Source organism: Neolamprologus multifasciatus, chromosome 18 (assembly GCF_963576455.1).
Source record: "Neolamprologus multifasciatus chromosome 18, fNeoMul1.2, whole genome shotgun sequence".
NCBI classification, from domain to species: Eukaryota; Metazoa; Chordata; class Actinopteri; order Cichliformes; family Cichlidae; genus Neolamprologus; species Neolamprologus multifasciatus.
This window is the reverse complement of record NC_140456.1, coordinates 35,909,871-35,933,063: the sequence shown is the minus strand read 5'-3', so window position 1 is coordinate 35,933,063 and position 23,193 is coordinate 35,909,871. Positions and strand designations below refer to the sequence as shown.

Sequence of the window (23,193 nt, the reverse complement as noted above, 5' to 3'; positions counted from 1 at the left end):
TTTTCATACAAGTTTCACGCGAGACAGATACAAACTTTATAAGATTTATAAATATCTTTTCCATATGGGTAGTCAAAATGCCTGGGCCGATTTTTTGTCCCAGTCCAGCCCTGAATATAATCATCAGTGTTTGAGCAGCTATGATATCAGGGACAATCTAGACATGTGTGACAATACTGAACATGTCACATGACACACCTTAAACATCATGTGATCCACTCTCAGTCTGCACTTTCATTCATGACTTCAACAGGTTGAAATGAGCTTTGAAGAAACATTCAGTGAAATAAATCTTTCATGGATTCATGTGAGCAGCAGATGAACTTTGTACCAACAACATCTTCAATAACAGAGTCTGAATGAAGCTCAGGTGTTGATGCTGCTCACTGATTGGACGGTTGGTTTCAGCTCTGCTCTCAGTCTTTCCTGCACAGGTGAAGGTAGAAAGTGTGACTGGATCTATAGACTGGAAACAGAGAAACATGCTGAACATTTGAAGCTTTGCAGCAGAAATGTTCATGTTACAAATACAGCAGAGCTGATCTGGGATCAGTGTGTTCACACCTGCAGCTACAACAAGGTTTCATGTCTCCACACGTCAGCATGTGAACTTTACTCTGACTCAGTCTGAGCAGTCAGACGGCATATTTTTAAAGTTAACACATCAGCACACACAGAGCTGAGCCCCTCCCACCTGTGCTGAGTTTCAGGTGGAGCCCCGCCTCCTTCCAGGAAGCAGCTCACCTGTGTGTCCGTGTTTAGTGTCCAGGTGTGGAGTGGAGCTTGTTGTTGGTGTGTGAAGAAACTGTAAGTTTGCTTTGTTTCCTCCTTTAACAGTTTGTCTTTAGGAACTTTACTGTTTGTTCAGCTCATGTTCGATTTCTTCACACAACAAACTGTGTGTGTTTGTATTTCCGGTCTCTCCATTAAAGTCAGTGTGTAATGTTTTCCTGGCTAACATCAGCTGTGTGCAGCTTAGTTCCAGCACAAATCTGCCGCTCCATAGTTCACGGTAACGGACTCACAGCTGGACCAACGAGGCCGAGTGTGTCCGCCACTCTGAGCTACGTTCGTGTTTGTGTACTTGTAGTTTGTACTTTGAGTTCACTCAGAGCCCACAGAGGACGCAGCGTACGTGATGACGTCAGCCCTTTACCTCCTTTACTGTCACTGTGATTAATATTTACACACCACACGAGACACCTGACAGCATGTTAACGCTAAGCTAAAGCTAAGCTAACGCTAAGCTAGCCAAGAAGCCAGAGTGACGTTAAAGCTGAGTAAACACTGACCCCAGACCAGCACCGTGATAAAGTGAGCTGCTGCTGCTGAACCTGAACAGGTAACAAAGTGATGAGCAGTCAGGCTGCAGGTTTCTACCTGTTCATGTTTCTACAGTAGAATCACTTTGAAGTGTCTTTGTGCTGTTTCATCTTTGATTTGTGTTCATAAACACTCAGAGAAAGATCACGTGACCTCATCAGGATCTGTGTTGGTGTGTGGGGCTGTACCTCAGCTTTAGATTATGGTGATTATGAGACAGTGTTTCAGCTCATTTTACACAGTAACATGAAAGTACTGTTATGAGGAGTAATGAAGTAACATACTCCATTACTTTTAATTAAAGTGTTCTGTGTAATATGTGTAATAATGACTTTTTTGAGTAACTTCATCTCTGTCAATAACAACATTCATACGTGGAATAAAAACACATCAGTGGATCATTGCTGGAGCTGCCTGGACTTCAGTCTTCATGATCTCAACCAACAGCATCAACATACTGCTCCAGATGTTTGTGCTCCAGATGTTTGCGCTCCAGATGTTTGTGCTCCACATGTCTGTGCTCCAGATGTCTGTGCTCCAGATGTCTGTGCTCCACATGTCTGTGCTCCACATGTCTGTGCTCCAGATGTTTGTGCTCCACATGTCTGTGCTCCAGATGTTTGTGCTCCAGATGTTTGCGCTCCAGATGTTTGTGCTCCACATGTCTGTGCTCCAGATGTTTGTGCTCCAGATGTTTGTGCTCCACATGTCTGTGCTCCAGATGTTTGTGCTAAACATGTCTGTGCTCCAGATGTTTGTGCTCCAGATGTTTGTGCTCCAGATGTTTGTGCTCCAGATGTCTGTGCTCCACATGTCTGTGCTCCACATGTCTGTGCTCCAGATGTTTGTGCTCCAGATGTTTGTGCTCCACATGTCTGTGCTCCACATGTCTGTGCTCCACATGTCTGTGCTCCAGATGTCTGTGCTCCAGATGTCTGTGCTCCACATGTTTGTGCTCCACATGTTTGTGCTCCACATGTTTGTGCTCCACATGTCTGTGCTCCAGATGTTTGTGCTCCACATGTCTGTGCTCCACATGTCTGTGCTCCACATGTCTGTGCTCCAGATGTCTGTGCTCCAGATGTTTGTGCTCCACATGTTTGTGCTCCAGATGTTTGTGCTCCTGGTGATCAGACTCGCAGTTTCATCCTTGAAATAAGTGTTTATATTGTTGTTATATTGTTGACCCACCATTGATCATGTGTCTCATCACATGATCAATGGTGGGTCAGCGACATGCTTTCTTTCCATCTCAGGTTTAAATATCTGGGACTCTCCACCGTTTGGTTTTAAAACTGAAGAAGCTTCTCGGATGAAACGTCTTCCAGAAACTTAAAGAAGTCTCTATTTTCTTTCTAAGCTCCTTAGATCACATGACCTGGATGACTGAACCTACAGACATATTGACCTGGTTTCTAGGTTACATGACAGGTCAGAGGTCAGCGACTGTAACTCAGTTACTCCTGTTAATGTGAACTCACTGAGTGTTTGTGGTTTACCTCTCAGACTGACTGAAGATGATGATGGAGGAAGAGGAGGACAGAGCAGAGTCTGCAGGGTCCAGCTGTCCGTCTGTGAGGAGTAACCGGTCCAAAGATCATAATCCAGACTTCAGTGCTGAACCTGGACCAACGAGGTCAGAGAGCTGAACACACTGAGTTACAGAAATAATTCTGCACTGACATTATAATCAGTGTTGATTCTGGTTGATTGTCTGACTGTGTTTGTGAGCTGAGAGGAAATGAAAATGAATTTGTAACAAAAATCAGTTTTGTCCAGTTTTCCTGTAAAAAGCTGAACTCTAATCTAAGAGGACTGTTACTGACAGGAAACAGCTGCATTATCTGCAGTCTGTGTGATCACAGCTGCTTCAATCATGTTTGTGTCTGCAGAGGTCAGAGGTCACAGTCTGCAGGGTCCAGCTGTCCATCTGTGAGGAGTGACCGGTCCAAAGATGATAATCCAGACTTCAGTGCTGAACCTGGACCAACGAGGTCAGAGAGCTGTGATGACTCCTTTACATGTTTGTGTTTCCTGGATAAATATGACCTGAAACATCCTCAGATTGTTACAAAGATTCATTAAAAAGAAAACAATGAAAGAGAAAAGATCCAAATGTTAGACTTGGTCATTTGCTGTTTGAGGACAGTGATGCTCATATCTGTGGGGAAAGTGTGACCTGAGTGGGTTCATGTTTGTCTTTAAAGAACAGAGCTGCTCTGATTCTCTTTGTGTCTGATCTGTTAAACAGTCTGAGAGGTCACACAGAGACCCAGCAGCTAAAGCCTGGATCATACTGGCTGCTGTTAATGAGACTCCATCAGGACAACACTGAGCCACAGTGGTGTTCATGGAAATCAATCAATAAATTCAACTTTACACTGTATTACCAAAGTACTGACTCGTCTGCCTTCACACACATGTAAACTTGAGTGACATCATATTCTGAGTCCACAGCATTCAATATGATGTCAGCCAAGAGTTCAACATATAACAGCTTAAACTGTTCTAAAAAGGTTTTTTCACAGGTTTAAAAGTGTTTACGGGAATTTTTAACGGTTCTTTCAGAAGCACATACGTGAGGTTAGACACAGGAAGCAGCAACACTGACTGAACACAGCTTTTAGAGGCTAAATTCACATTTTAATAATGAAAGTGGCTTCATGTGTGTGTGTGTGTGTCCATGGTTCCTCCACAGAGTGGACCAGCAGAGCTCAGAGGTTCCCAGTGGTCAGTCTGCCCAGCAGCATCAAACACAGCTGGACTCCATGTTTATGGTCTGTACATGTACAACAACTACTTTATTATTAATATTAATAATAATACATTTATTTATAGGTCCCTTTCAGAACACCAAGGACTCTGTGGACTAAATGACCAAAAGAAACAAACTTTGAAATCAGACGGTGCAAATGTGATCACAGGGAAACGTTTTAAACATCGAGGCTTTAAACAAAAACCAAAGTGAAACAGTTTGTAGTCGAGATCAGTGGGAATGAAGCTGAATAACTGTTTCTTCAATAACTTTGAGAAATAAATGACAAATATGATGGAAATTAGCAGCATTAGCACTTACTAATGATGTGAGTCGACACTCTGCTGTATTGAGACGACCACATTAGGTGGTCCTCAACTGTAATGGAAACCAATGGCTCCAGTCGATCTGAGCAGCTACTAATAGAAACGGGGCCATAGATGTGTTTGTGCTTAATAACAGTGAATCACAGGATTTTTACATTACAGTTAAAATCTCATGTTGTTTGTTAAAGTGTGCAGTTCAGGGTGTGTTACTAAAACTGTTGTTTGCTCACTTTCCAAAGACCCAGCCCCCATAAAAAGCAGCCAAACAGCTCTAAGAGTTACACACACACGCATATCTATCAAGTTTACTCTGGTCTAATATACTTGGATTTAGCTTGAAGAATGTTCCTGTACGAGGACTGAAAATGATTTAAAAAGCAGCCAATGTCCAAAGAACAACTTTGACACACCTTCATAAAGCCTGCAGAGCAAAAGAAAAACTAGCTGAAAGTCTGGCTGCTCTTATGAAAAGTACAGAGAAATTATGGGTCGTTCAACACTTGTGCACAATATAAGAGTTTAAATAAATCTAAAGAGTAACTCAAAATCCTACAATCATACTGAGAAAATCATCTACAGCTAACTATCCAAGTGGATTTGTTTAAGACAGCTCCATCTGCTGGTGGCCCTCTGCAGGTGCATGAAAGGGGCGTGTTTATAGTGAAAGTAGTAGAGAAAGTAAACCCCATGGGAAGGAGGGAGGACTCTCAGCAGCTTCCAGCTCATATTCAGACATTTGACTTCTCACTGAAAGCAGCTAGTTTGAGTGTCTGTACCTTAATTAGAAGAGATAACATGGCCATAGTAATTAGAGTTGATTGGGCAATGCTGTCCTTGTAATGTACTTTATGATTTTTATACATCTGTTTGTGGACAAGTCCCAGTTTTTCTGTAGAGCCTCTCAAGTTGGTGACAGCAGTCAAAGTTCACGTGTAAACCAGAGCAACAAATCAGGTCCAAATGTGTTGTTCACAGTGAGTGGGATCATCAGTATGTTGCTATGTTAACATCCTGCAGCAGGATGTGTTTGGTCAGCTGGTTCACATTTCCTCAGGACCTTCTTGATGTGATGTTCTTCTGCTTCCCTGGCTGCTGTGTCTGTGGGGATGGCGTTTGTTCTGTGTTGTAGCGTCCTGATGACGCCCAGTTTGTGCTCCAGTGGATGATGAGAGTCAAACCTTAAATACTGATCTGTATGCGTAAACAGAGTGAACCTTTAAGACCAGTTATCTGTATGATCAACTCTGTCACCTATAACATCTTCAAGTTTCTGGCTTTGATCATCAAGCTGTTGATAGTTCAGCTCTGAACACCAGTGAAATGTTTCTCCCACTGAAATCGCTGCATTCATATGAACAGAATCAACGTTTTGGGACCGTGGAGTTGTGGAGAATGTCTCAGTTAATCAGATAAAGTCAAACTTATAATTGGTGAAGAGATCGTGGATGATATGCCCCTTGATCGTAAAGAAGTGGATGTTGTGTAGACTGAAGTTCAGAGTGGTGGTTCATTCATAAAGTATTCTGTTCCAGCTGCTGGAGGACAACATCATCACTTTTGTGAAGAACGAGCTGAAGAAGATCCAGAAGGCTCTGAATCCAAATAAGCCCCAGTGCTTGGAGTTTCAGAGGGAGGATGATGAGCAGAGGAGCAGCAGAGAGGCATTTGTGAAGATCGCAGTGGACTTCCTGAGGAGAATGAAGCAGGAGGAGCTGGCTGACCGTCTGCAGAGACGTAAGAGGATTTCTTACTTAAGGTTTTAAGCTGTTAGATAAATGAGACACTCATGACACCAGTGTGTTCAGTCATTTCTCAGTGGGTCAGAAAATGTCATCAGCGTTTTGTAAAATATATTTGTTGAAGTTGTACTTTTATTATTATTATTCAGAACTTCCAGCTGCAGTTTGTCATCGTAACCTTAAATCTGCTCTGAAGAAGAAGTTCCAGTGTGTGTTTGAGGGGATCGCTAAAGCAGGAAACCCAACCCTTCTGAATCAGATCTACACAGAGCTCTACATCACAGAGGGAGGGACTGCAGAGGTCAATGATGAACATGAGGTCAGACAGATTGAAACAGCATCCAGGAAACCAGACAGACCAGAAACAACAATCAGACAAGAAGACATCTTTAAACTCCCACCTGGAAGAGATGAACCAATCAGAACAGTGCTGACAAAGGGAGTGGCTGGCATTGGGAAAACAGTCTTAACACAGAAATACACCCTGGACTGGGCTGAAGACAAAGCCAACCAGGACATCCAGTTCATGTTTCCATTCACTTTCAGAGAGCTGAATGTGCTGAAAGAGGAAAAGTTCAGCTTGGTGGGACTTGTTCATCACTTCTTTACTGAAACCAAAGAAGCAGGAATCTGCAGCTTTGAAGACTTCCAGGTTGTGTTCATCTTTGATGGTCTGGATGAGTGTCGACTTCCTCTGGACTTCCACAAAACTACAATCCTAACTGACCCTAGAAAGTCCACCTCAGTGGATGTGCTGTTGATAAACCTCATCAGGGGGAAACTGCTTCCCTCTGCTCGCCTCTGGATAACCACACGACCTGCAGCAGCCAATCAGATCCCTCCTGACTGTGTTGGCATGGTGACAGAGGTCAGAGGGTTCACTGACCCACAGAAGGAGGAGTACTTCATGAAGAGATTCAGAGATAAGAAGCAGATCAGCAGGATCATCTCCCACATCAAGACATCACGAAGCCTCCACATCATGTGCCACATCCCAGTCTTCTGCTGGATCACCGCTACAGTTCTGGAGGATGTGCTGAAAACCAGAGAGGGAGGACAGCTGCCCAAGACCCTGACTGAGATGTACATCCACTTCCTGGTGGTTCAGGCCAAAGTGAAGAAGGTCAAGTATGATGGAGGAGCTGAGACAGATCCACACTGGAGTCCAGAGAGCAGGAAGATGATGGAGTCTCTGGGAAAACTGGCTTTTGATCAGCTGCAGAAAGGAAACCTGATCTTCTATGAATCAGACCTGACAGAGTGTGGCATCGATATCAGAGCAGCCTCAGTGTACTCAGGAGTGTTCACACAGATCTTTAAAGAGGAGAGAGGACTGTACCAGGACAAGGTGTTCTGCTTCATCCATCTGAGTGTTCAGGAGTTTCTGGCTGCTCTTCATGTCCATCTGACCTTCATCAACTCTGGACTCAATCTGCTGGAAGAACAACAAACAACCTCCAAGAAATCTAAATTATTTAACAAACTAAAACTCCAATCACTTCACCAGAGTGCTGTGAACAAGGCCTTAGAGAGTCCAAATGGACACCTGGACTTGTTCCTCCGCTTCCTCCTGGGTCTTTCACTGCAGACCAATCAGACTCTCCTACGAGGTCTGCTGACACAGACAGGAAGTAGCTCACAGACCAATCAGGAAACAGTTCAGTACATCAAGAAGAAGCTCAGTGAGAATCTGTCTGCAGAGAAAAGCATCAATCTGTTTCACTGTCTGAATGAACTGAATGATCGTTCTCTAGTGGAGGAGATCCAACAGTCCCTGAGTTCAGGAAGTCTCTCCACAGATGAACTGTCTCCTGCTCAGTGGTCAGCTCTGGTCTTCATCTTACTGTCATCAGACAAAGATCTGGATGTGTTTGACCTGCAGAAATACTCTGCTTCAGAGGAGGCTCTTCTGAGGCTGCTGCCAGTGGTCAAAGCCTCCAACAAAGCTCTGTGAGTAAACATGTGATCAGGCTTTTATTTATAACATAAACAGTGTAATGTGTGATGGACCCTTAAAAACCTAAACATATTTTTTTTACATGATCATCAGCACTAAATACAGTATATTATAGTTAATGTTTGATAGCAGCAGTAAATGTCAGAGTGTCTTAAACATATCTGGGTGTCAGCTTTTATCAAAGTCATGTCCAGAATCATCCTGTAAGTAAAATTTATTTATACAGCAGCTTTCACAGGTCAAAAACCACAAAGTGCTTTACAATAGAAACAGGCAATAAAAACACAGAAGATAAAAACATTAAACAGCAAACACTGAACATCATACAGCCTAAACTAGTTAAAGGCCACTCTGAATACTAGAGTCTGAATAAATGAGTTAGTGGGACCAGTAAAAGCCTTTGACTGGAAGATCTCAGATGTGAGAAGAGCTGTAGGATTGTAGAAAGTCAGAAATATAGACTGGGACTAAAAGTAAGGACTAAATCTTTAAATAACGCCTAAAATGAACTGGTTACCAGTGTGAAGAGATTAAACTGGAGTAATGTCCAGTCTATTTCATGTGCTGGTTAAAAGCCTCGCAGCATGATTCTGTACTGACTGAAGATGTTCAAAGACTGTGATGGACCCATAGGTGATCAACTCCCTCATTCCTCCTCTGGTCTTATTGCTCTGCATCAGTGCACTGCTCAGCTGAAGATGAGTTCACTTCTATATGTTACAATCTGCCTCACCAGTACAGTTCCAAGGATCTGCAGCTGCTGAATCAATTATATTCCTCGTGTTTCTTCTGGTTTCCTGTTGTTAGATCTGCATGCTTGATTGTTTTTCAATCTCTCCTATGTCGTGCACTTTGATTTCCGACTGTACACAGTCTGTGAACCATGACAATTTGTGACAGAATGCAATGATCAGTGAGGACCCGGAGGACACTGACATTTACACTGTGCAGAATGAGACTTGAGACTTTATCTCACTGCTTTGTGGACGACTGATGGAAGGACTAATCACTATATCTGCTTTAATTGAAATAATTTCCATGAAAATTTCACTGGTTCAGTCTCCCAGAATCTCTCAATCATATCTTGACCTTTTCCTAGAGTAACTAACCCTCACTCACCAGGATATGAGCCAGCCTTCCCTCTCATTGCTACATGCTTACAGTCTTGCCTATCACCTGTTCACAGAATGAGTCATCACTTGTTTTTGTTTAGCATTTAATGAGCAAGTTCCAGGTCTTTATATTTACACAGGGAACATTTTTAAACTAAAACGTTTTTTAGCCATAAATAGTAATGCACACTGGCATTTGTCTTTCTTTCAAAGGTTCAACACAAGAAGTGATTTAAATTAATCACAAACAGTTTGTTATCAAATGACAATTTTTCAGATTATGTCTTTATTTTGTTTTTGTTTTTTAGGCTGAGTGTCCCTGATCTCTCTGAAAGAGGGTATGAAGCTCTGTCCTCTGCTCTCAGCTCCCAGTCTTCTACACTGAGAGAGCTGGACTTAAGTAACAACAACTTGCAGGATCCAGCAGTGGAGTTTCTGTCTGCAGGACTGAGAAGTCCACACTGTAAACTGAATACTCTGAGGTGAGATCAAGTTATGTTGTGCTTTTCATCAATTGACAGAATTAACCAATAAGAATCCACTAAATGGGAAAAAAGTCAGTTAAACTTCTGTAATAGTTTTATGTTAGTGTCATCTCTTAGTGTTGACTCTTAGTAAAAAAACAGGATTTATTGCAAAATCTAAAAACTCTTTTGTGCACCCTCATTGCAATTTAATAACAGTGTTTGTTTAATGTTTATCTGTCATTTTTCAGACTGAGTCACTGTGAGCTCTCAGAGAGAGGCTTTGAAGCGCTGTCCTCAGCTCTCAGCTCCCAGTCCTCTAGTCTGAGACAGCTGGACCTGAGTAACTCTGACCTGCAGGATTCAGAAGTGAAGCTTCTGTCTGCTGGAGTGAAGAGTCCACGCTGTAAAATGGAAACTCTCAGGTCAGGATTTAAAATGTTCCACTGATGATCATGTTAAACCTTATTTCTATTACTGCATAAACAGTCAATTGATTTTAAAAAAGTCTGAATGTAGAAATTAGCGTCTGGGGTTTTTAGTGATATTTGTTCACTTTCTGTCTTTCATTTGCAATGAAATGTCCCATCTGCTCCTCTGAGTCCAAATTCTTTATTTTAGCAGTGCTTCATCCACCAAACCTTCTAGTTCGATTCCTGTATTCTGAAGGTTTTACAGAGCTGTTTGTTCACATATCAGAATTTGATTTTCAGAAAAATTTAGTAATAAAAATATGATCAATTGATTATTTCTGACTGAAAAGATGAAATATATATTTGGTCATAGTGATATGACTCATTGCCTCACTTAAACATAAAATGTAAACAAAAATTCAAAACAATAGATTGATACAAAACAGAATTTGACTGTTGAGCTTAAAGTGAGCTTGAATGTTATTCACTTCCTGTTTTATTTTGGTAGTTATCGTCTCTGGTTTTTACTTTTACTTCCTCCCCCGACATTGTCTACATTAGTTTCAGCTGTAGAAGATTTTATTGACTGTTTGATTTGTCAATTTTTTTAAAACTATAATTGTTGACTTATAAACTATTGCTAAAATGTATTTTCATTAAAATACCAAATAATTTATTACTTTATCATCTAATTAGATTGTAATTCTGTAAATAGGGGTGACAGTGTGGTCTATGTGGGTTGTCTTCAGGTACTCTTCCTCCCACAGTCCAAGAACATGCATGCAAGGTTAACTGGAAATGTGTGATTGTGAGCATAAATTGTCTGTCTCTGTCTAGCTCTGTGTTTACCTGGCTACATCACCATGGTTACTGATGCTGAACCAATAACCTGGTCTGGATCAGGTTATGTTCAGAGTTTTTGTTTAAAATCAACTGAAGTGCCTCGTTTTCACTGATTCTTTCATTTACAGAAAGCTTTAAGTGTGATATAGATTCAGTCATATCTGATTAATGTCAGTGAATGAGGCCCAGCTGTAAAGTCACAGCTGTCACACTGTATGTGTCTCATTGTCACTGGAGTTTAGGCTCCATGCATTCAGCTGGTGCTGCAGAAAAAGTAGAAATGTTTCTGTTTGGATCTGCTGCTGAGTCTCTTTTACAAAGATGGAACTGCAGCTAATCCTGCTCATGTAGCCAGTTAGTAAAAACTCAAGTCACTGTCAGACACAGCAGACATTTACTGATAATCTCACTGTATGTGGTCTTTTAGCACCTCCTAGTTGTGAACATGTGGAGTGTTGTTAGTCTGGGTGACGAGTGTTGAGTGAGAAAGACTGTGGTCATGTCCAAATTCATGGGCTGCATCCTCCTGAGGACCCGGCCTTCCCGGTCTACGTGGGCCGGGTCCTCAGAAGGTCAGGTAGGCCGGAAGTAAACGGCCATGGAATTGGACGGTCTAGCCTTCTGATTGGTGTCACCGCTGTCTCGGTGGAGTTTAATAAACTCTGCCGTCTGCTCCTTGCTATCTAAAATATAACAGGACTCTGGCGTAAATCGTTGACCATCTCACACTTCTGTTTAATCAGTTTTTTGTTTGACATTTATTCAGTTGTGTAAAAACCAAGGAGGAACCCACCCGGGGGATTCATAAAGTTTTATTTTATCTTATCTAATCTAATAACTTTAATCTCAGCCAAACCGATTGACTCACGAACAAATAAAACACTGAAAAAAGCCAAACAATAGTATTTTTAGGTTGTCTAAGTGACTTATATATTACTTTTAACCTGATTAGCGAAAGTCCGCGGTGATCTGAAAATGATGTGCAGGGAGTTGTGCCGTTCTCGGCGCTTTCAGTAACCCTGAAGCTCTCGGCCAGCTATCGAGCTGGTGGGTAACAGACGTCTCCGAAAACGTCGAAGCACTTTTGCAAATATGCAATGTCTTGATAAACCGAGCAGATATTTGAAGTTTACACACTCACATTCTCGCCTGAAAATATGTTAAAAGTTTTGTGACCCAGGAAGATTAGTAAAAGTAATTTTAAATCTTAGTAGCGGCCGCCATTACCAGAAACTGGAGTTTGGCTGGGCCGCAATATGAATTCTGGGATATGGTGGGCCACGAAGGACATACCCGACCCATCCTTCAAATTTGGGGAAAAGGAGGACGCATTTGTCGGCTGCATTCGGAGGAGTCCACGAATTTGGACAGCCTTTGGTGCATCGCTGTGACGTTATCGGTCTACAAATGTGTCCTCAGGAGGATGCAGCCCATGAATGTGAACACACCGAGCCTGCGTGCTGGTAGCACCTTAGCCACAGCTCGGGTGTGGAGGAGAAGCTGAAAAAGAAGGTTTTCTAGTTTGTAAGGAGGAAAAAAACTGAGAGGACTAAGTTAAAGAGCGGCTGGAGAGTAACACAGAGCAGCAATGAATGCTGCTCACACAGTTTAGACAGTTTAGCATCAAATGTTCGAGTGAGTTAGCTCCCAGCTAACTAGCAGAGCAGCTAACTAGCAAACCAGCTAACTGCACCCACAAGCTGCGACTGCGTCTTTCTGACAAGCGCGTCAGACACTCAGACTGGTTTTCTTTGTGGATGATGATTTATTCTCACACTGATCCTTCATGATGATGCTGCCATCCACCCACTGCTCCTAGCAGTGTTGCCAACTCCTCAGTAAGGAAAATTGCTATTGGCTGTCCTAAAAGTTGCTGGAAGTCGCTAAATGACGTTATCGCCTAATTTGGATAAATGGTCATGCTAATGTAATTGTAACGTACATTGTAGGAGAGAAAAATAACATCGTGGAAGCGACATAACGTGAGTAAAAAACGTCCTGGACTGCATTTAAATAAATAAATCATAGTTCTGTCTGTAACTATTACAACACTCTCACCACATTTGTTAACAATTCTCTCAACAAATGTGTTTTTCCTCATTCTTTGTTATCCAGCTGAGACTTTGGGTATAAATGTGTCATAAACAGGAGAAAGCAGTGCAGGTTCAATGTAATCAAACCTCAGACTGAGTTCAAAATCATCACCTGTCCCAGATACCACATCAGCACCAGAACCATGATGTGTTTACTCACATTTAAAAAGGTGGAGGTCAGTGTGAATGGACTGTTGTCATTGGTCTGAATGTGCCTCTATAAACATGTGCTCTTCATTATTGATGTTTTCCTAATGAACAGAAAATGAGACTTAATAAAATCCTTCTGACTGTTGTTGGAGCAGGTTGGGTCCTGGGTTTGAGTCCCCCACTGTACCACAGGGGCTTCTAGCTTTGTTTCACAGTGTGTAGAACAACAAATAAAACCAAATCACACAAAAGCTTCAAGTCAAAAACGCATCAAACTTTGAGGGTTTTTCCCAAGGATGAGGAAGCAGACTCGGCCACAAACAGCTGGATATATGAATGGTTACCACAGCAACCACAGCAGTGTGCGCTCAGTATATTTAGTTGTATAAAGGTGTTTGTGGTGTGTTGCAGCTGAAACAGCCTCATGTATGTTGACACAGGGAGAAAATAGTGTGAGAACACTGTTCACAGCAGTCACAGCTCGCTGCCTTCAACAGTCTCTTCCTTCTTTGTTTGGATGTCACTGATATCATCTTCTGCTCTCACACTGACCACCTGTTTAAGCTAACATGCTAACATGGAAGCAGCAGGTATGCCACCTGTGGCAGCTGAGGTCACGTGATCTGAGTGTTTGAACCACGTGTTGGAGCAGCATTTCCAAACATCTGCACTTCAGAAGCTCCAAAGTGTGGAAACGTCACTGTGGAGCGTCTCATCCCTATCTAAGAGATTTTCTTGCCTCTGCAAAGCTAAGCTTGCAAACAGCACCATAGTTTGTCAATCCCAACCAATCAGAGCGCTACTTATGTCACGTCACATGACTCATGTGTTTACCTCTTTGAGTAGCACCCAAAGAACTAAAGAAAGGCTAAAAGGACATTCAGCCAATCAAATCCCTCCTAGGAACAGGAAGTCTAGAGAGGAAATGGAGCAGAGAAGGAGAATCACCAGTTTAAATGTCTGAGTTTTAAACTGGTGACCCTCTAAAGAGGCTTTTATTGACTCTGTTTTCTTTTTCACCATTTAAACTGTTTAATATCAGATTTAGAAATAACTTTTGGACAGTTGTTGTACATTTCCACTAAAATGTGACACAAATAATGACTTTCTGACTTTACTTTGGACTAATCTAACGACTCAGCCTGGCTATGTTGGACTTGGTGTGGAAGCAGCTCCCAGTTTGAGTTCAGGAGACACACTCTCTACTTTGAAGATCAGCTTCAAACTTTCCTTTTTGATAAAGCTTATAGTTAGAGCTGGATCAGGTGACCCTGAACCATCCCTTAGTTATGCTGCTGTAGGCTCAGGCTGTTGATGATGCTCTGCTTTCTTCTCCCCTCTTTTCACTCCTGATGCTTTTATATGTCACAACTGTCCTTAACTTTTGTGTCTCTCTGAGCTCATCTCTTCTCTTTCCCCTCACCCTGCAACCAGTCATGGTAGATTTTTTTGAAGCTCAGCTTTCATACATGATGAATTGCTCTCTTCAGTTGGGTGTCTTCCCTGCTGCCTTTAAAACGGCGGTGGTGAGGCCCCTTCTGAAGAAGAGCAATTTGGATTGTAATGATTTTAATACAGACCTGTATCCAACTCACCATTTTTAAGGAAAATGTTTTTAGAAAAACTTGTTTTTACTCAGATTAATGATTTTTGAATGATAGACAGATCCTGGAGATATTCCAGTCTGGATTTAGGGTGAACCACAGCACAGAGACTGCTCTCCTAAAGGTTTTAAATGATCTTAGATGTAACTGGGACTCCCAAAAGCTCTCAGTCCTGGTGCTGCTGGATCTAAGCGCAGCCTTTGATACAGTAGACCACGCTATTCTTTTAAACAGACTGAAACACATGGTGGGCCTCTCTGGTGCTGTACACAACTGGTTCACTTCCTGTCTGTCAGACAGAACTTTTATGGTGAGTATGGATACATGCTCCTCTAAGATCCATAGAATGACATGTGGTGTGCCTCAAGGGTCGGTTTGAGGCCCTGTACTTTTTAATTTGTATATGCTCCCTCTCTGCGGTGTCATCAGGAGGCATGGAGTGAACTTCCACAGTTACGCTGACGACACTCAGCTGTACATCTCCGTGTCTCCTGATGACACCAGACCAATGGATGCCCTTTTTAACTGTATTTTAGATATAAGATCTTGGATGGCAGAAAACTTTTTACAGCTTAACCAGGACAAAACTGAAGTTTTAATCGTTGGTCCTGAGGCTCAGAGAGAGAAACTCTTGTCTAAATTACAGGCATTTTCACTATGTCCTTCACTACAAGTGAAAAACCTGGGTGTTGTTTTTGACTCTGAGCTTGGTTTTATCCCACATATTAAACATGTAACCAAAATTGGATTTTATCATCTAAAAAATATAGCCAGAGTCCGCCCTATTCTCTCTCGGGCCAACACGGAGATGTTGATGCTTTTATTACCAGTCGCATTGATTACTGCCCTGCTCTCTGGTCTCCCCAAAAAGAATATTTCACCTTTACAACTTTTACAAAACTCTGCAGCTCGTGTGCTGACGAAGACCAGAGGGCGGGCCCACATTACACCGGTTTTAGAGTCGCTGCACTGGCTCCCCGTGTGTTTCAGGATCGATTTTAAAGTTCTTTTATTGGTTTTTAAATTTCTTAATGGTCTTGGGCCTTCTTATCTCTCAGATCTGCTTTTACCATATGAACCCTCGCAGACCCTGAGGTCCTCTGGTACTGGCCTTTTGATTGTCCCTAAAGTCAGGACACATACTCACGGAGAGGCAGCTTTTCAGTGGTATGGTCCTCGTCTGTGGAACAGCCTGCCGGAGGAGCTCAGGGCTGCAGAGAACGTACATGTTTTTAAGAACAGGCTCAAGACCCACCTTTTTAATTTAGCTTTTACTTAACGTTTATTTATTTTATGCTTATTTATTCTATCCTTTTATTCTATTATTAATTTAGGTTTTACCTAATATTTATTGATTTTGTTCTTATTCATTTTTTATCTTCTTACTCTATTTATATTTATACTGTGTCCCATTCTTATTTATTTTATTTTTTTTTATTCTGTATATACTCTTATTAGGTCATATCTCCAGTGTTTCCTCGGAGGGAGCTCTCTGCACCGGGGTTGTGATCAACCGTGGCTGATGGGGCTCTGGGGGTCTTCTCAACCTGGCTGGGGGGCTTCTTTGCCTCCCTCCTGCTGTGTGCCCAGCCTAGAGGCTGTAAAGCACTTTGTGCTACATCTTTGTATGAAAAGTGCTTTATAAATAAAGATTGATTGATTGATTGATTGATTGATTGATTGATTGATTGATTGATTGATTGATTGATTGATAGATTGATTGATTGATTGATTGATTGATTGATAGATAGATAGATAGATAGATAGATAGATTCTCCTCCTGGAGCCTGTTTTCACTGGGAGGATCTTTGTGTCAAAGGGAGTTCTTCCTTCCCACCATCACCAAGTGCTGCTCACAGTGGATTGTCTGGTTTTTGGGGCTTTCTCTCTAATATTGGAGGCTGTTACCTTACACTGTTAAACAGCTTCAGACGACTGTTGTTGTCTGTTGGGAATTGTCACTTTTAAATAAAGTTACATTGAATGGATGTAAATGGATAGATGTTATTGTGACAAACAGAAAATGATCTTTAAAAGATTGATTGTTGTTTTGTGTGTCTGCAGTCTGTCAGGCTGTCTGATCACAGAGGAAGGCTGTACTTCTCTGGCCTCAGCTCTGAGCTCCAACCCCTCCCATCTGAGAGAGCTGGACCTGAGCTACAATCATCCAGGTGACTCAGGAATTAAGCTGCTGTCGTCTGGACTGAAGGATCCAGGCTGGAGACTGGACACTCTCAGGTATGGAGAGAATGTCTGATAGAGGAGGTTGAGCTGGAAACATTTCCCGTGTCCTTCACTCACTTCCTGTTTGTTTCCTGCAGATGAGACATGAACAATCACACATGCAGGAATATTTTCAGGGACAGACACACTAGTCTAGCTGGATAGTACGTAGGGGGTCTCCAAGGAGTCTGTTTGCAGGAACATTAATGATAACTGATTAGTCATGTTGAGAGTTTCATTAAAAGTAGACCTACAGTTAGGTCCATAAATATTTGGACAGAAACAACATTTTGTAACTTTAAATACACTTTATTAGGTCACCGGTTTACCTGAGATAGTGGTCACTGTGTACCTAATAAAGTGTTTCAAAAAGCATAAAGCATTTCACTTCTCAAATATCACTGTGTGTGTCTCCTATATGATATATTTAACTGACAATTTTTATTGTAACAACCAACGATTTGTACAGGAAAATAATTACTTTTCACAATGTTGCCCAAACTTTTCATCCCACTGTATTAGTATGTTTTGTCATTAGTATAATATGAAATAAATTCTACTTGTGTCAAGTCGGGTGCCAATATTTGCTGTGTAGTAGAACAGAGACATTAGTCATTATAAATGTTTATTTGAAAAAATATATAAATTCAGTAACAAAAACATTAAACATAAATATATGAAATGTAACTATTTACAGAGAGACAGGAATAAAAAGGACCCAGCTTGGAGTGGAAGAGCCTCAGGGAGAAGGAGGAGAAAAATAAGAACATTGTTTCTGCCCTGGAGAGCTGCTGCCTCATCAGAAAACTACTGATCATTAGGGTCCAATGTTTCCAAATTTAACACAGCTGTGCTGTTTTCAAAAGCTTATTTATAAATTTGAAATTTCACGAATTCTCGTGTCTGAGGCGGCATGCTCTCCAGAACAGGAACAAGTCCGAGGAGGAAATGTTCTGTTGGAGACGGGCGTGGCCTCTTTAGGGACTCCAGGATGGCCAGCTCCACCGTCCTGGGACCCGTCCCTCGCCCGCCTTCGAGCTGTCCTCCTCTGTGGGCCTGTAAAACACAGCACAAAACAACACAAAGTAATGAGAAGGCTGCTACTAGATTTTCATTTTCAAAATTGAAAAAAACATGATATAAACAGATTGGTTGTAGATATTTAGTAAAGGTGATCACAAGGGAATCCAAGCAAGTAAAAAGCTGTCAGTGCTTGATGTTCATACCTGTGGGTGCAGCAGCAGGAGCTGAGGGACCAGGGACTGGGGAGCCAGGAGAAGAGACAGGGGAGGACTCTGCTGCATGATTACTTGACTCTATCAAGACAATATTAAATGTTAACAGGTTGAAGACAATAGTCATAGAGAATATTATATTATTATATACTTATATACTTATTATATACAGTGGTCTCTCATTTATTGCAGCACATGAACAGTAGTCACAGTTCTCACAAGTTGATTCTCAAAGTGCAAACCTTTGTCGATTTTAAAACGTAAAAGTATTATGCCGCGCTTTTTCTCCGTCTGCGGCGCCACTTTCGTGCGCCTTTTTTGCTCCCGGTGCAGGTGTCTATTTCCGAATGAGGGTCATAGTTATGAGTGTTTTTGTGCTGTTTTTTTCTATTGGACGTGATGGTTATCAAAACCAAACATGATAAGTTTGGCAAGCGCAGGAGACACGACACGGAGGAGATTTGTCATTTGGGCTGCAGAATGCAATGCGCATCGTTGAAAGCTGTACGGTGCAATAAAAAAAATCAGCGAAAAGGCGAGGCAGTGACGGATGAACAGCGGGACTACTGTATACTGTTTATTAATAAACAAAATATATTCCTGTATGACAACACGCATAAATTAACTGCCTACATTAACTCATTGTAAACATACCTTCTGACTGACACTCCCCTGCTGCCTCTCCGGGCTGTCCCTGGTCCTCGGGGGAGAAGTTCTCCACGGTCAGCACCATATTGCTGCTTGTCTCCCGCGGGGTGAGGAAGGGGTCCAGAAACCCCATGACCGCGAAGAACTTCCATCTTCTCCCCGATCCTGCTGCAGACCCACTCCTCTTCTCCTTCTCTGTCTTCTTCTCCTTATTATAAGTGTCCCTGAGGCTCTTCCACTTTCTCCTGCAGATGTCCTCTGAATAAACGCATTATCTTGTTAGTGGAAAGGTATTTGTACATCAGTGGGAAAATAGCGGGACAGTAGGCGGGCTTGCTAGCTTTTGTGCGGGTTCATCAGGTCAGTCTGAAAATTAAAAAAAAGAAGGAATGAACTTACCAGGTTGCCCGATCTCCTCACTTATGTGTCTCCAAGCTAGGTCCTTTTTATTCCTGTCTCGGCAGAAGTAGTAGCTAGCATCATATAGCTCTGGGTGATTAGCCACGGCACTGATGAGCTTTTCCTCCATACTGAATGAAGAATCAAGGGCTTTGGCTGGATCTGCCCCTTTGACCTAGGTCAGAGCCACGTCACCAGGCTCCTGATTGGTTGTCGCGGCGCGATTTGATGCTGGAGTTCAGATTTTTCCAACTCGAGCGGTAGACGCGAAACGCGCGTATGCACAAAATGCAACACAAAAACTCACGCGCGTGGTTTTTTTCGCGAGTCAAACGCGCCAGACGCGCTACAGTGACGCGCATTTCACGCGTTTTGGCGTTTTCGCAACGCAAATCTGCTTCCGAACTCACGCGGGACCTGCAATCGCGTGTCATCGCGTGTGTCACCTCCATTGACTTTACATGTAAACCTGACGCTCTATTCACGTCCATCGCCTTCGGTGTGAACACACCGTAAGGCTACGTCCACACGTACCCGGGTATTTTTGAAAACGCAGATTTTTCTATGCGTTTGCACCTTTCGTCCACACGTAAACGGCGTTTTTGGTCACTGAAAACGGAGATTTTTAAAAACTCCGGCCAGGGTGGATATTTTTGAAAACTCTGTTTTTGCATTTACGTGTGGACGTGAAAAACGGAGAAAACGCAGAAAACGCAGCGTCAAAGGTGTGCGCCTTTTATGACGTCACACTGTGCGCCACGTTATTGTTTTGGTGAAATGAATTTCTACAATACTGTTACTGTTAATTGTCTCTGCAGTGTTTAAATGCTTACATATACACACAGTTACTGTCCCTCCACACATACGACTCGGTTCTGCTTCTATGCCCCAGCTTTGTTTACTATTTCCCACCGAGGCTTCTAGACTTCTGATTGGCCAAATTTCTGCAGGTTAGGAATATATCGCCACCTGCTGCTTTGGCGTGTTCCTAGCAGCGTTTTCCTTCAATTCTACATTTACGTGTGCACGGGATTATTTTTTAAAGCGAAAACGGAAAATCTCTGTTTTCAAAAATACCGTGTACGTGTGGACGTAGCCTCAGTAGTCTGTAAAGACTCTGTGTGCCTTCCAGAGTGCTCCGGCATGCACACACACCTTAAGGTCATGAGAGAGGTCGTACCTTCTCTTACTGATTTATGGTTTAGGAGGACACCTACTCTGTATCTGGTTAAGTATAAGAGCCCTTTGTTAGGGGGACCGCTGGACTCTTAGCACCAGCTTAGCACCAGCTGCACAGACTGGTACTCTTTGTTCATACCTGTGTAAGACGTCACATGTTAATGAACTTATGCATATTCATGTAACCTCAATAAAGAGCAGTGTTACGAGGGAGCAGACGAGAGCGACTGAGGTCAAGTGAAGAACGGCGCTGTCACAGTTCTCTCCCTCATGAATTGTCTGGTTCCAGCGGTGGGTCTGTGCTAGACGACCCATCACCAGCTTTTTCCAGCTTTTTCCACTGGTTACCAGTACGTGGTAGAATCCACTTCCAGATCTTGTTGTTTGTCTTTAAATCTCTGAGTGATTGGCTCCATCTTATCTCTCTTTAACAAAATAATCCAAGTCGAGCCCTCAGGTCTGCAGATAAGTAGCTTCTGACCAGAACTAGACGTAAAAACAGAGGTGAGCTTTATCGATCGCTGCAGCCAAACTCTGGAACAGTCGCCCTTCACATCAGGTCGTCACCAACACTCGACATTTTTAAAACCCGGTTGGAAACACATTTGTACTCTGTAGCTTTCAATTCTGACGAGTCTTTATAGTAATTACTGTGTATGTTTCCTATTTTCTCTCTACTCTGTGCAGCACTTTGGCTCAACCTGTTTTTAAATGTGCTGATAAATAAATGTAGATTTCTTTGAATAAAACAGTGGAGCCGAGCTTTGAGCTCAGTGTGTAACAGTGTGTGTATGAGAGCCATGTAATGTCCATGTGTGCATGCTGACTGTGCTGCTCTGACCCCCCTCCTCCTTTCAGGGTGGAGCCTGCTGGAGTCCGATGGTTGACACCAGGTCTGAGGAAGTGTAAGTGTGTTTTTAATGGGATTCATGAAAACAAAGCAGCACACATTCAACCATCTTCATCATGTCAGGAGTCATCATCAAAGTGTCAATCAATGAACAGATGATGGATCAATAACTGCAGCTGGATTGTGTTTGTTCTCTCCATCAGATTCCTGTCAAATCACAATCGACACAAACACAGTGAACACAAACCTCCAACTGTCTGACAACAACAGGAAGGTGACACATGTGGAGGAGGTTCAGTCATATCCTGATCATCCAGACAGATTTGATGTTTGGGCTCAGCTGCTGTGTAGAAATGGTCTGACTGGTCGCTGTTACTGGGAGGTCGAGTGGAGAGGAGACGTTGATATATCAGTGAGTTACAGAAGCATCAGAAGGAAAGGAGGCAGTGTTGACTGTGTGTTTGGATACAATGATCAGTCCTGGAGTCTGAGCTGCTCTGATGATGGTTCTCAGTCTGTTTGGCACAATAACAGAGTAACATCCATCTCCTCCTCCTCCTCCTCCTCGGTCTCTAACAGAGCAGCAGTGTATGTGGACTGTCCTGCTGGCACTCTGTCCTTCTACAGAGTCTCCTCTGACACTCTGATCCACCTCCACACCTTCAACACCACATTCACTCAAACTCTTTATCCTGGGTTTGGGTTTTTTTTGTCTCCTGGTTCCTCAGTGTCCCTGTGCTGAGTGGGGTGTAAAGAGTGTCTCCTGTTACAGAAACACTCTGACTGTTGAACAGATAGTTCAGTCTGTACATGTCTGTCTCTTTCACTCACAAACACGTTTTCAGATTCATGGATTCAATCAGTTGATGTTTGAAACTCTTCTAAATGATTCCTTGTAAACTTCTTCCTCTTCAGTCACAAACAAACAGGAAGTGATGTCACATGTGTTCCTGTCCACACAGCAGAATGAGTCTATTGCTGACAGTGATGTACAAACAGAGTGAGCATTTCTGAGGCCCAAAATAAACTGAGTAGTTCACTGAATGAACAATGGACTGTGAGCTCAGTTCCTTCATCATTAGTATGGATTATATATGTATATGTATTATATTAGTATCATATATATCAGGTGCTGCTGCTGCTGGTTTCAGTCATTGTGCAAATGTGCTGTTTGTAAGGTTGTAAAGCTGCAGTCAGCTGAGACTGAAGAAGTCACCTGATCAGTGAGCAAACGTTTGTGAAAACGTCCAGATGAACAGAATCAACCTTTTGGGATCAGCCAGCAATGCAGCATCATTGTTGTTCAGGTTCAGAGGTTTGCAGGAATGAACTGATGACCAGAAACAGCTGCAAAGTCCAATAAAATACCAGCTGGAGTTCAGCTGCATTTGAAGAAGTCAAAGAAAAGTAAGGATGGCAAAGGGCGATGTTTTCTTCCAAAGAACTGAAAACATGGTCGACGCCTCATTAGAAGAATAATCTGGACATTTGTGAGGAACTCTAACCAAGAAAGCAACACAAGAAAGCAACGTCAAACAGATCCAACAGACAGTTTCCATGACTGCAAGTGTTGAGTGTAAAAATGCTACATTGCATTATTGCATCCTCTCACCACAGGAGGTGCTGTTGGCACCACTGATTGCTGATCAGCTGTTCTCTGATGATCTGATTGATAGTGTGAATAACGGGACTCACTGAACTCTGTGACACAGTGAAGATTACAGAGTTTAACTTCAACATCTGACTGACGTCACACAGACAGAAGGATGAACCAGTGAGGCACAGAACACAGTTACTGGAGATACTGGATCAGCTCCATGTGAACCTCTGATGGAGAAGCTGCTGAGCCAGAGAAACATCAGGACATGACAGGCAGCTGC

The 23,193-nt window shown here is 42.5% G+C and overlaps 2 protein-coding genes across 9 annotated transcripts; one reads left to right on the top strand and one right to left on the bottom strand.

Moving 5' to 3' along the window:
* The first annotated feature begins 94 nt into the window (after positions 1 to 94).
* Positions 95 to 22,366, top strand: LOC146498561 (NLR family CARD domain-containing protein 3-like). 8 transcript variants are annotated; one of them, XM_085140008.1, is made up of 11 exons: positions 95 to 807; positions 2,684 to 2,754; positions 2,830 to 2,959; positions 3,216 to 3,317; positions 4,022 to 4,100; positions 5,937 to 6,138; positions 6,293 to 8,093; positions 9,521 to 9,694; positions 9,928 to 10,101; positions 16,844 to 17,017; positions 21,322 to 21,487. In XM_085140008.1, the coding sequence occupies exons 3-11, from the start codon at positions 2,841 to 2,843 to the stop codon at positions 21,470 to 21,472; spliced, it is 2,976 nt and encodes a 991-aa protein (XP_084996134.1). In that variant the 5' UTR covers positions 95 to 807; positions 2,684 to 2,754; positions 2,830 to 2,840; the 3' UTR covers positions 21,473 to 21,487. The 8 variants fall into 8 exon arrangements, with proteins under 8 accessions (XP_084996134.1, XP_084996132.1, XP_084996131.1 ...); XM_085140006.1 differs by lacking the exon at positions 2,684 to 2,754; XM_085140005.1 differs by having other exon boundaries at positions 2,684 to 2,959.
* LOC146498562 (uncharacterized) lies at positions 17,557 to 19,414 on the bottom strand. The gene is made up of 4 exons (XM_085140082.1): positions 19,285 to 19,414; positions 18,892 to 19,143; positions 18,229 to 18,318; positions 17,557 to 18,058 (listed from the first exon to the last, which is right to left on the bottom strand). The coding sequence occupies exons 1-4, from the start codon at positions 19,412 to 19,414 to the stop codon at positions 17,874 to 17,876; spliced, it is 657 nt and encodes a 218-aa protein (XP_084996208.1). The 3' UTR covers positions 17,557 to 17,873.
* Positions 22,367 to 23,193: the final 827 nt, after the last annotated feature.

Excerpts from the sequence above, each read along its gene's own strand:
- LOC146498562 (XM_085140082.1), bottom strand. The coding sequence starts at position 19,414 with ATGGAGGAAAAGCTCATCAGTGCCGTGGCTAATCACCCAGAGCTATAT. Across the intron at positions 19,144-19,284 it reads TGAGGAGATCGGGCAACCTG|AGGACATCTGCAGGAGAAAG; the intron begins GTAAGTTCATTC and ends GCGTTTATTCAG. Across the intron at positions 18,059-18,228 it reads TCCTGCTGCTGCACCCACAG|GCCCACAGAGGAGGACAGCT; the intron begins GTATGAACATCA and ends TGTGTTTTACAG.
- LOC146498561 (XM_085140013.1), top strand. The coding sequence starts at position 2,841 with ATGATGATGGAGGAAGAGGAGGACAGAGCAGAGTCTGCAGGGTCCAGC. Across the intron at positions 2,960-3,215 it reads GCTGAACCTGGACCAACGAG|AGGTCAGAGGTCACAGTCTG; the intron begins GTCAGAGAGCTG and ends TTGTGTCTGCAG. Across the intron at positions 17,018-21,321 it reads TGGAGACTGGACACTCTCAG|GGTGGAGCCTGCTGGAGTCC; the intron begins GTATGGAGAGAA and ends TCCTCCTTTCAG.